This window comes from Medicago truncatula, chromosome 8 (assembly GCF_003473485.1).
Source record: "Medicago truncatula cultivar Jemalong A17 chromosome 8, MtrunA17r5.0-ANR, whole genome shotgun sequence".
Lineage (NCBI taxonomy): Eukaryota > Viridiplantae > Streptophyta > Magnoliopsida > Fabales > Fabaceae > Medicago > Medicago truncatula.
Genome location: NC_053049.1, coordinates 30,672,118 through 30,685,807, shown reverse-complemented (window position 1 = coordinate 30,685,807; position 13,690 = coordinate 30,672,118). Strand labels below are relative to the sequence as shown.

Below are 13,690 nucleotides of genomic sequence, written 5' to 3'. Positions count from 1 at the left end.
AGAAATTCAAATTTTAAGATAAATAAATGTAGCGTCTAGGTTTGAATCTCAATCGTTGCATATATTATACAATGTTTTTTATCAACTGAGTTAAACTCATAAGACTCTCTCACAAAATGTTTAATTAATATGTAAATGTCTAAACAACATTTTCCTCTCGGTTATAGGCTCAATTGTACCGTCAACGAAGTAACTACGATTTTTGGGAAGCAAGTAACACTAAATATTTATACTAAAAAAAAGTGACGTTAAATGTATATTCATACTTTTATTATTCTTTTTTTACAATATTATCTTGTGGACCTGCAACGTTGTGGCACCAAAATTATTGATTGGATCTACATTTGATCAAAATTAATCTTTTAATTTGAATCAAGTAAACACCTATGACATGAAGTCAAAAACATATACCACAAATACGAGAAATCAAAACAAACAAAATTGTGTTAAGACGGTGAACTCACAAAAACAAACGAAATAAGACTAAAAATATGTATAAATCACTTATTTAACTTTTTTTTAAAAATTGGAAGGTGATTTTAGATCAAAATTGACTCTAAATCACCTCTATTTAATTGATCGGGAAGAAGGAAAATGTTGACGGTTAAGATTTAGGAAGGAAAAAGAAAAAAAAGAAAGACCTCCAAACCATACATAAGTTGTTGAAGTTTATACTATATACTTTTAGAAGATAAATAAATGTTTCAAAAATGGATAAAGAATAAAGATATACTACTGATCTATATTATTTATAATTTGTTTATATATATATATATATATATATATATATATATATATATATATATATATATATATATATATATATGTTTATATATTAATCTGAATACTATAATTTTTTTCGACAAATATGAATACTATGATTATTATTTTTATAACAAATACTAATATAATTTATTTAAAAGTGAATTTTCATACATCCATTTAAAAAAGACTTTGATGTTGCCTATAGAAAAAAATACTTTTTTGTATGTAAATCAATATCTTTTTTTCATATAATGTAAATCAATATCCTAAGGCATTGATTAACCTAACCTCCCCCAATATATGTATGATTTATGTAAATCATCACCACTTCACCAGACATTATTAGCTCTAATTTAGTACTCCTTTTTCAGTGGTCTTCATAATTTGATTAGACGAGTCATGATATAAACGTTGCCTGCGGCCATCATATCTTCCCTTGCAGTGCCATTCATTGCCTGTTTTATTGTCCTCTTGAGATTGGTTTTCACATTCAATAAAATCAATCCCTTGAATGATTTTTGTCTATATTTGTCAAGTATATTTCGGTTACAAGAATATTCCCATTGTTTTGAAAAATTCAAGCAAGCATAATAATTTGTTATTATTAGGAGTAGCATGTAAATCTATTTAATATTCTTAACGTAGTACGTAAAAATATTATATTCACTAAAATTTCTTTCAAAAAATGTTACTGCATTTACCATGAATAGGAGACACGGTCCATAATTTAGTTAGGTCGACGTATATTTTGACAGGGAGTTAGAATTTGTCTATATAGTTGACAATATTATTGTTATGTAGTAGTAGCTGGCAGGGCCAAGATTTTGGTTTGCAAAGTATAATCATTTCATGTCAGCAAATATGTCTTGGAATGGTTACTCTCTCTCTTCTTCTCTCTCTCTGCATGCATTGCAATATTGCATAATATCTCTTTCCATATACGGCCAGGGAGGGTCACCCCCACCACCCTCCAACAAACAAGAATCAATATTTGAGATCATAGTTTTCTTCTTAATTGCGTGTGAGTTGGAGTGACACTATTTGCATCTTGTTGGTTGGACATGATATATTGGCAGAGCTTGAATTTCACTCTATAGTTAATAGTACATTTTTGTTATAATATATACCCTTTTCCCATATGCATGTCAAATGTCAACATCCTACAAACATCGACTGTGGTATCACTCATTATGATATTTTGAGCATGAAAAAGGACGTCCGAAAATAATAATGGTCATTTTGAAAATGATCGATGTTATAGTTCCACATGTGATTTTGTTAAGAAAATGGGGAGAGTCTTTTTTTTTTTTAGAGAAGAAAATGGGGAGAGTCTGGAACCAAAAGAATAGTTCCTTATGTGGAAGAACTTGAGCTAATTAAAGTATCACATTAAATATTTTCATGTAATCGATGTCGGACTTTTAACATTAAGAGTCGGTGTTTATGATGGCTTTCCGTCAACCGACATTGATTGGATGATAACTCTTTTATTTATGGAGACTTCACATAGATATCAATATTTGGTTGAACACTTTAATCAAAGTTTAGATGTTGCTCTGTCATTGGTATACCTCAATGAAATCATCAATTGTTATGACCTTATCTAGGTGTGCGAGGAGAACACAAACCAAAAAGCGAACATTAAACAAAAGAGTCGCATGACTTAAATATCACATCGAACATTTTTATGTACTAGATGTGAGATTTCTAATAATTTCGGAGATGATTTTTCTCAACGTTTTTGCAGTGTTCTTTTTACCCCTCCATGAACTAATTCTCTTTGATGAATGTTGCATAAAATGATAGAAATGACAATTTTTTCCTCATGTTCTATATATTGTAGATAATTTTATTAAATGGGAGCTTGTCTCTAAGTCGTAATTTGTTTTGATGTGACGGTCTAACCCCTTCTTCTGTAGTCTTAATCCTCGTTGATCTATATAAAATATTTTACTCATTCCGTTTCATTTTTAAGTGCCATATTTGAAAGAAAATTGTGTTTGTGTTGTTGCTTTGTCATTGGTCTACCTCTCAATGAAATCAATTGTTATGACCTAGGCGTGCGAGGAGAACACAAACCAAAAATCGAACATTAAATGAAAGAGTCACATGACTTAAATATCACATCGAACATTTATATGTACTAGATGTGAGATTTCTAATAACTTTAAGTTGATTTTTCTCAACTTTTTGCACTGTTTTTTTTTTACCTCTCCATGAACTAATTCTCTTTGATGAATTCTGCATAAAATGATAGAAATGACAATTTTTTCCTCATGTTCCATGTTGTAGATAATTTTATTAAGGGAAATGTTAACGAGTATCCCCTTACACTCTTTAAGCACCTTTAAATGGAAAGTTTTTAATGAAAAGTTGTGTATTGAATGCATTGGAAATTGTAATAGTTGACTTTTTAAAAGAATTATTGTTAAATTTGGGATGCTTAAAGAGTGTCTCGGGGGCACTCGTTAACAAGACCCTTTTATTAAATGTGAGCTTGTCTCTAACTCATAATTTGTTTTGATATGACGGTCTAACCCCTTCTTCTACTCTTAATCCTCGTTGATCTATATAAAATATTTTACTCATTCCGATTCTTTTTTTAGTGCCATATTTGAAAGAAAATTTTGTTTGTGTTGTTGCTCTTTCATTGGTCTACCTCTCAATGAAGTCATCGATTGTTATGACCTAGGCGTGCGAGGAGAACACAAACCAAAAATCGAACATTAAATCAAAGAGTCGCATGACTTAAATATCACATCGAACACTTTTATATACTAGATGTGAGATTTCTAATAACTTAAGAGTTGATTTTTCTCAACTTTTTGCACTGTTTTTTTACCCCTCCATGAACTAATTCTCTTTGATCAATGTTGCATAAAATAATAGATATGACATTTTTTTCTCATGTTCCATATTGTAGATAATTTTAGGCTAAATTGCATTTTTGATCCCTTAATTATTTTGCTAGTATCGCTTTGACCCCTTAATTAAAATTTGATTTATTTTGGTATCTTAACTTTCTATCGTTACAAATTTTGGTCATTTACGTTAGTTTTAATTCAAAAACGTTAGGGTCATCTTCTTCTCCTCTTCTTCATCTTCATATCATCTCCATCAACCTTTCAACAACAAAAATCCAAGAAAAATTACATAAGAAAACCTAACGTTTTTGAATTAAAACTAACATAAAGGATCAAAATGTGTAACGATAGAAAATTAAGATACCAAAATACATCAAATTTTAATTAAGGGACCAAAGCGATACTAGCAAAATAGTTATGGGACCAAAAATTCAATTTAGCCATAATTTTATTAATTGCGACCTTATCTCTAAGTCATAATTTGTTTTGATGTGACGGTCTAACCCCTTCTTCTAGTCTTAATCCTCGTTGATCTATATAAAATATTTTACTCCTTTCGTTTCTTTTTTAAGTGTCATATTTGAAAGAAAATTTTGTTTTTTTTTAACTGTCATTTTTAAAGTTCAATACAATATTAATAATTAACTTATCAATAATACCCTTACTATTTTTCTTAAACTTGGTATCTGATTCAAGGATTGATTGATCTGAAGAGTTCAAACTGATCGCCACTTGTTAGGGAAATACCCTTACAATTTATTACAAAGAGAAAATTAGATGGAATAAAATATAAATGATTAATGATAATATAGGTAAAATATAAATGATAATATCAAAATTAACCATACTTATTAAATATCTTTGGTACGTGTAAAAAATTACAAAATCACACTTAAAAGATAAGAGTGAATGGATGGAGTTCTAATTAGTAATTATTTTTCTTGGAGGAAAAAGATAATCACGGGGATAACCATTTTTTTTTTATAGACAACATACCAAAAAAAAGGAAGACATAGCAATTTTTTTTTATTTTGACAAAACATACCAAATTTTCTTTTATCATTGTTTAATTTCGGAATTCATGGGATGTCGAAAATCAAACCATTTCAATAGAAAACCGCAATAAAAAAAAGTGCAAAACTTCTGTTTAGTTTAGTGGTATTTAGGTCAATTTTTCATTCAACAATGCGATTCAGTTCAGTTTACGATTTTTATACTGCAACCTGAATTAAGTCAAACTACATGTTCACTTAACTTAGAGTATTAAATTAGTAACTCAACCCAAACACCCTTCACTTAAATATATCTAGTCTTGAATAATTAATGTATCTAGTCTTTGTTATGGACATGATACATTAATTATTCAATGTATCTGAAAAATTAAATTTTGTTTATAATAGCAACCGGAGGGAGTATACAATGCAATGACCTGTGTTAGTACCTTTATCAATTAGGATACTTGGAATCACATAAAAGAATATTCATTTTCTTTATAAATAACTAGCGAAAAGACGGACATTCAATGTATCTGTCTTTCCGCTCTTTTTATTGCGATAACGTTTCAAAATTATAAACAGTGTTTTTTTTTATGAAATTTTGATTTTGATTAAAACTAAAAATATAGATGTTTGTTGCTTTCAAGTTATAACAAACCAAATTAACCATGATTATCTATTTTTATGACACCAACAATATAACAAAAAAAAAAATCCAAATTCTTTTTTTAATGACATCAACAACAATCTTTATTATAGAAAATATTGTTTTAAAGTATAATTGGTATAATGAAAAAAGTAAGTATAAATATACTCATTTAGTTTGTTACACTTTTTAGATGATAAAGGAAGAAGAAAAAACAGACATATAAATATTCATATCGTAATTCTTTTCTTTTAGGAATTTAAGGAAAAAATACAAAGTCAATTTTCTGGTACCGAAATAATAGGGTTATTTTTAAGTTAGTTAAGCTAATTTTTCTTTTTAAACTTAAAGTGAAATTGATATCAAGTTGCTTGATTTCAATAGCAAGGATAATGAGCTACTTCTAAGGACGTATTTAAGGAGACTAAAAAGAATTTGGAATTAAAAGTAAAGAAATGAAAGTGTGGAAGTTGTTACGGTAACAGAAGATGTTTGGTCTGTTTTGCCCCTGTCCCCTTAAAATGAATATAATATTAGTATTATGATGAAAAAGGTAAAATTATTTTATGAGTATGTATATTATACACACTCCAAAGCACACTTTTTGTTGCTTTGTGCTTAATGGAATGGAAGGCCCTTGAGTAGAATAGACTTCACTCTCTCTCTTCTGCTCTTTAGGTTTCACTCTTCTTCACTCTGCCAATTCTTCAAACAACAAGGAATAATCTCTCTCTCTCTCTTCTTCTTCTTCTTCTTCATTCTCTCTTCTGCCTTCTACACCAACCTTCCATTTTCACAGGTATGTTACTTCTATGCTTCATTTTTTATTTTATTTTATTCTTATTTTTTTTTTCGACAATAATTGTTCTTGTGTTGTTGTTTTTAGCTATTTTGCTTTCGGGTTTGTTTATGTTTGTGTCTTTTATGTTATTGTTTCTTAGTTTTTTCATTCACATTCCTTAGCAAAAGTTTTGTTTTTTTTTGTTTTTCTTTTTATTTGAAGGAAATAATTTGGAAAAAAGGTGGGTGTGGATCTATTTTTATAAATTTACTTTTTTTCCTCTTGCAAGTTGATTTTTTGTTTAATTTATTGCTTAATATGGGGCTATTAAATTTTACTTAGATTATGTTGGGGTTTCCTTATTGCAAAATAAAAATCCCAAATTTTTCATGGTATTTTCATTTTTTCACATTTTACTTTTTTTATTTTTTGGTACAACGCATTTTTTCATGTTAATTACGATTTTAAAAAATGAAGGGTATTTTCCATTTCTAAGCGTTCGAATATTATTTCATGAGCTTTATTATAATATTTTTGTTGAAAAAAGACTTATTTATATATTTTGATCAGTGTGAAAGTTAGGGGGTAAAAATGTTATTTTGATCCGTGTGAGAGGGTGAGAAGAACTAATCTTGGAGATAAAATCATTCATAGATGATAAATGATAGGTTCCTATAAAAACCAAACTTGACCATTAATTAATAAATCAAAAATGTCTGCTCTCACTTCTAAAGTTATTAGTTAGATGAAAAACCAATGGAGCACTGATGCACACCGGACACTAACACGTCGACACTGATAGTAATTTGAAAAAATGATACGATTGAATGTAATTACATGTCCGACAGGGACATTGACGCCTTCGATCAAAAGTGTCGATGCTACAGAGGTTGATACATACATAATAATATATACTATATCCAAAAGCAGAGATTTAAAACGTGGTTGTCTTTGCAATCCTTGATATTGTGGAAAATCACGGCTAAATGCGGCTGATGTAGCATCAATCGCAGTTGCACAGATATTAAATATCTTGATGTCACAGCCGAGATTGTAATTGCAACCCTTTTTCTAAACATTGTCTAAGAGTGTTCACATGCAATTGGATGCCCTCTTATTAATCTTGATTTAGTCTTTGCACTATGAAGAATTGGGTCAAACACCGGACACAACACTAACACTAACATGCGACATCATTTTACTAATTTGACAAAATGGAATAACTGAAGGTAACGAGGTGTGTCGTTGTCAGACGCCAAAAACACTTTTAATTTGAAGTGTTAGTGCTACATAGTCTGTGCTAGCCTACTTTTATTATTTCATTCATAGTTAGATGAAATGGTTACCATGTTCGTCCTATATGAAGTGTAAAAATTCGGTCTGTTTAATCTTTCTGCCAATGTATTGCGTGAATTGTGCTTTTATAACTTTCTTTTATGACAGTTTGCATATTTGGAATCTGATGTCTCCGCCACTGCTGCTTCCTGAAGAGGAAGGGCAGAGCAACCCCTCAACGGTAGCATCTGCATCTCCACAATCCTTGGACCGTTTTTCTCAAACTGCAGCTGGGTTGAAGGAACGCAATTACCTCGGATTGTCTGATTGCTCATCGGTTGACAGTTCTACTGTCCCAAGCTTGTCTGATGAGAAAAAAGAGAACCTAAATTTGAAAGCGACGGAGTTAAGGCTCGGACTTCCTGGATCTCAGTCGCCTGAAAGGGATCTTGATCTTTTTCCGTTGAACTCAACAAAACTTGACGAGAAACCACTTTTCCCTTTGCTTCCCACTAAAGATGGAATCTGCTCGTTGTCCCAAAAGACCGTTGTTTCAGGCAACAAAAGAGGTTTCGCCGACACACTGGAAGTGTTTCCTGAGGTGAAAAATTAAACTTTTTCCTTTTACTAGAGTTAATATATTTTTGGTGTGTTGCAAATGATTTTAGTGTCTGGGATGTTAACCTAGATGGGATTGTTGAAACTATAGGGATGCTTTTGCACATCAATTTTGAATAACAAAAGGTCAAATGGATGTTCATACTGCTTTTGAGTCTGATTCTTAACAATATGTGATGCAGGCAAAATATACTGCTAATACTCGCGTAAACATACTGCTTTCGCCGAGACCTTCTGGAGCTCAGCCTACTACAATTAAAGAAATGCCAAAGAAGGTGGTACAAGAGAGCCCTTGTACAGCGAATGGAACTGGAGCTCCCATCAGTGGCAGTGCACCGGCTGCTAAGTAAGTAGAACATGCTACATCAAGGATCCACTATTTTCTGGACAATCTAGTTGGACAAATATATTAAGAATAAACCTTCAGTTTATTCCTTTAAGTATCATTCTCTCTTCTACTTAGTCTGTAAAATATATAGAAATAATCGGTAATTCTTGCTATTATATATTGACAAGAGCTACTAGGGATTAAAGAGACGAATTTCATATAGTTTAGGGACTAACTTGACAGATGTCAGATGGTTTAAGGACTATTTATTATTTTGATTTAGTTTAGGGACTAAATAGAAGAGAGTGATTCTTCAATGACTAAAGCAATGGTTTACTCAATACCTTAGAAGGGATTTTTTGATGTCTTTGTAATAATGCTAATTACTTTCTATGTACGACAGAGCACAAGTTGTTGGTTGGCCTCCTATTAGATCATTTAGGAAAAACTCACTGGCCACCACTTCAAAGAACAATGACGAAGTGGATGGAAAGCCTGGTGCAGCTGCACTATTTGTGAAGGTTAGCATGGATGGCGCTCCTTATCTTAGGAAGGTAGATCTAAGAAACTATACAACATACCAGGAACTGTCGTCTGACCTTGAGAAGATGTTCAGCTGTTTTACCTTAGGTGATCTGTTACAACTTTAATTTACTTTTAATGAATCTTAAAATGAGTTTTGTGATCACTATTTTTATATATCTTTTTCTTACTGAAATGTATCTTTGGCGTGGATTACTACACTCGATGTACCTCATCAGGTCAATGTGGTTCGCATGGAGGTCCAGGGAAAGAAATGTTGAGTGAGAGTAAATTGAAGGACTTCCTGCATGGTTCTGAATATGTGGTCACTTATGAAGATAAAGATGGTGACTGGATGCTTGTAGGAGATGTACCATGGGAGTAAGTTTTTAAATCTTCTTTGACCTTTAAGCATGAGACTATTGCGTTACTTTCATGTGCAGTAGTGTAGATACAAAATTATAAAATACTTGCCATGATGTTATCGCACATGTAAATAAGCTTCGCTTCCTTGAATACTTTGTCATGAATATGCTTGTGCAACCCATTAGACACAGTTTGTTTACTGTATATTAAATGATAATTGAGGTATGACTATAATTACTGTCAAGAATGATTAGCAAATTTCAACTTCTTTCATGTAGTATCTTTTTTTAGGTCTCCCAAAAAACCTTCTAATGGAAAAAACATGAGTAAAAAGTGCTTTGTTTCCTTTTTAATTTGTTACTTAAATAGGAACATAAAAGTTTAGGTATGATATGGATTTTCTTTTATAGATGAAGAGTGCAGACTTTGGAACTTGATTTTGGCTTAAATTTTGTTGCTGAGTTGAATCTGCAGTACATTTCAGCTTGTTTGTTATTGAAATATGTTAAATATTCGTGTTTGTACCTAGGCGTTAAGTGTTGCAAATTACTACTATTTGTACGATCAAACTGTCAATTTGAAGACTGATGGAACGAAATCAACTAATTGTTCACCGCACTCTATTTTGCATACTACTCTTAACTTTAATATTTCTTTTGTCTGCAGCATGTTCATTGACACATGCAAAAGACTGAAAATCATGAAGGGTTCTGATGCAATTGGCTTAGGTATGTAAAATTCATTACAATTAGTCACAAGGCTAATATCCAACAGTAGATTACAATCCTGATATGTTTAAGTGATATGTTTGTTAAACTATCGAACTGGGTCGATATGCCAATTGATTTTATATCATTGAAGGTTATGTTGTTTACACAGGCATAACATAAGACTGAGAATAAAAATTTCCTACATGCTGTGAAGGATGAATTTGTATATTCTTTATACTGAATTGTTGTGTTTTGTGAGTAATCACTAAGCTAGTGTTTAAGAACTATAGGTACTGAATAGTCTACTTATACTGAATTTATGATGTGTAGGTGTAGCTGCTCAGCTTTGAGCAATATTATTTTGAAGCATAACATTCAATCCGTCACATTATAAGTGTTATTTTAGATCATGCATACTTCTTGACAAAATGATTAGTTATGTTTATATTGTAAAATAATGTGTATAGCCTAAAAAACCCATATTAATTAGAGTGGTTGAAAGTAGTAGTAAAGGAATAGCTAGGTGGACTATTTAATTAAATAAGGGTATTGTTGGAAAAAACATCAATGATTCATCTCTTGGTGTAAACTAAAGTGAAAATAATTTGAGACAAAAATATTGCAAATGTGAGTGTGACACTTATCATGAGATAGAGGAAGTACCTAGTCTTTGACTTCTTTATCCACAAGAAGAGAAAAAAAATATTTGAATATAATGATTCAGTTGGATTGTGATTGCTTGAAACTTGTATGTAACTTAGGAAATTATGATTGCTTGAAACTTGTATGTAACTTAAGGAAATTATGATTGAAAGTGCCTCTGGTTTACATCTGCAATGATACTGTTATGTATTGTTGAGTTTCTTGTTTCCTTGTACCACAAGAAAACTATTATTGGTAGTGCAAGTTTGCTTATCTAGTTTTTCTTCTCTTTGCAGCTCCAAGGGCCATGGAAAAATCCAAGAGCAGGAGCTAGATAGATGCTATGATTGGGACTGCTGACTATGCTTTTTGTCTATTAAAGTAAAGTTTTATCTGAGAAGGGTGGAAACAAAAACCATGGTAGAAAGAACTAAATCCATGAGTTTTGATGGTTAAATATGGTTCACATGTTATTATGTTTTGAAGTCCCTAGTAGTGTCTTGTTCTTTATGTTACATTTGTTATTACTATTAATTACTTTAGTACTTATGAAGCTAGCTTCAGTATTTGTATTTTGGGAGTTATGTAATATTTATAGGAACCTTATGTTTGGTTGAATGTCTGTTGCAATTAGTATATGTGATTTGTTATACCTTAGTTTTTGCTTTTATTTTACCCCTCAAGTGCATTTTTTCATCACCTTCAATAGTTCCACATTGGATGGCATAAAGTTAAAATGAGTTTATAAGTGAGTAATATTCACCTTATATGTTGATTTTTCAGATCCCAAATTTCAATACCTATCTTAACATTTGAGTTCAATAACTCTGTAGCATGTTGGTGAATCTAAATTTCAAGATACTCTTAGTTTCTTGTTTCACCATACTCTTCTTATATTTCCTCCTATATTCTGAAAATAATATGTTTGAATTATATACTCTGAACTCATTTTTTGGGATTTTCGGATTATGCAATCTTAAAACTACTAAAACCTAGAATTTTATTCTAATTGATACGAAAGTCTCTACTAACCACTATACTATCTTTACATTCACTAAACTATTACAAGAACTAAATCCTCTAAATCTGATTTGTTACTTTCTGAAGACATTGAAGAATGTAACATCATCCTCAATGGAGATCTCTCTATTCAAGACTGATACATATGAGGTACCCATTAGATGCTCCAAGAGCATTTTATTTGGAAGAATGGAAGATATGATGCATTTTGGTTCGAGTAACTTGAACAATGTTTGCCTTCTTACAAGCTCTATTTCCATGCTAGGTTACAGCTTGGGCAGTACTGTTTGGTCATGGTCCAATGGGGCCCACATTTTGTATGTTTATGAGTGATCTCCATTTCTAATAACCACCCACTCATGGAGTACTAAATCACCGAATACCAACATTACATGACTGCGATTTTTTTAACTAAATTAGTGAGTTATTTAATCTTAACTATTAGAGTTTGTAATTCAAAATTAAAAACTATTAGAGTTTTTTTTTTGACAATAAAACTATTAGAGTTGATGTAGCCATAATATCTACATTTCATTTATTATTTAACGGTTGATATTATTCACGTTACATTCTAAAATGAGTTGTTCACTTTAAAGGAGTCGAATTCAATGTGTGTTCTCCATTTAATCTTAAAGTCTTGAAATCATGAATGATTTAAGAGTAACTTTCTACCTATACTTCGCCCCCAACTAGGCTGGTGGATGCAACTATGAAGTACTAAACATACACTTGTAACAATTAAAAACAAATTTGTTTGAATGTAATTATTGTTGGGACTTTCGATGGAGGATACAATACTGGAGTGGACCAACACATTGGATTAGAGCAACTACACAAGTGAGTTTTGATACTATATTTTCATCCAAAAGATTAAGTTATTATATATTTCTTAACAACTACTCTTCCATTCTAATGTGGGATATTTTTAACTCACTTGAGGAACCACTTCTTGTTCCCTCATCAAGTTGAACCGGACTTTGATACTACTGTTGGGACTTTTCAAGAAGCCTACAACATTGGAGTGGTTCAACAAATTGAACTAGAGCAACCATACAAGTGAGTTTAGACAATGTCTTCACTCAACATCGTAAGACATTGAGTATACGAGGTAACATCACTTGTCTTGAGTGGAACTTATGATTTAGTGAAGGTGCGATGTCCAATCTCATCACTATCCCACTTAACACATTAACAAAAAAAAAAATGATGCTTTAATCAAGCATTAGACACACCTTTAATCCGAAGTGTCGATGGTGTTGAAACTAAGAGTGATCAATTTTCTTCACCACCACCTTGGATTTAGGACTAAAAAGTTCCCCCTAATGTAATTTTTCCATGTTAATGGGTTTGGTTAATGTTTCGATCCACTACAACATTATCATAGGATTTTCTGGAGCAAATTTAGGTGCATCACATTCTACACTTTCCACTACTAACTTAATCTATGTGCTACTTTTGACTTCTCAATATAAATATTGTACTGTACGGTTGTCAATGGTCCAATTCTACGAGCCAATAAGATCTTTGAATGGTTAATATTTGAATAAAGTATTGTTAGTGATTGATGCACGATGGATTTGAATAATTCATAGACTAGTGCAGCTGGAATGTTGGATTGATTAAATACCAAAACATAGAATAAGAATAAAGGTACACTGATCACGGTTTGCTGTTTCTTCTAGATTTATGGATCTAATGTTTAATCTAATATTTAATTATGCTATGTTGAATAATGTCATATGATGGTGCTGCAGCTCAAGGAAACACAACCTTTACGTAAAAATAGTTTAATGATAATTATATAGTGCTTATATATTTGTTTAAGGAATTAAAGTAGAATTGTAGTGAAATGATGGAACACAGAAAGAAAGAAAGAAGTTTGTGTCAATATTATTTTTGCAAAAAGCTATTTTTAAATGGAAGATAAAAAATTATGGTTTTGAAAAATGGTCCATGATCATAATTGTGGGTGTGAGGTTTTTCTCATATTTTCCCACAACTCCACTACATATATATATTTTTAAGGGTTAAATATGTTTTGAAAATTCACATATACAAATAGCAAATCGAAGTTTGACGAACTCTAGTTACCACGTCCGGTTTAATAATTTCAAAATTTTTGTTAATTGAACTAAAATTGGTAGAAGAGACCATGCTT

General features: G+C 31.2%; 1 protein-coding gene across 1 annotated transcript; it reads left to right on the top strand.

Annotated features, from left to right (window-relative positions):
* Window positions 1-5,869: 5,869 nt before the first annotated feature.
* Window positions 5,870-11,164, top strand: LOC11428247 (auxin-responsive protein IAA9). Its single transcript, XM_024773391.2, has 7 exons — window positions 5,870-6,069; window positions 7,495-7,927; window positions 8,127-8,290; window positions 8,676-8,902; window positions 9,034-9,175; window positions 9,827-9,888; window positions 10,809-11,164. Exons 2-7 carry the CDS (start codon window positions 7,514-7,516, stop codon window positions 10,844-10,846), a joined length of 1,047 nt encoding a protein of 348 aa, XP_024629159.1. The 5' UTR covers window positions 5,870-6,069; window positions 7,495-7,513; the 3' UTR covers window positions 10,847-11,164.
* The last annotated feature ends 2,526 nt before the right edge of the window (window positions 11,165-13,690 follow it).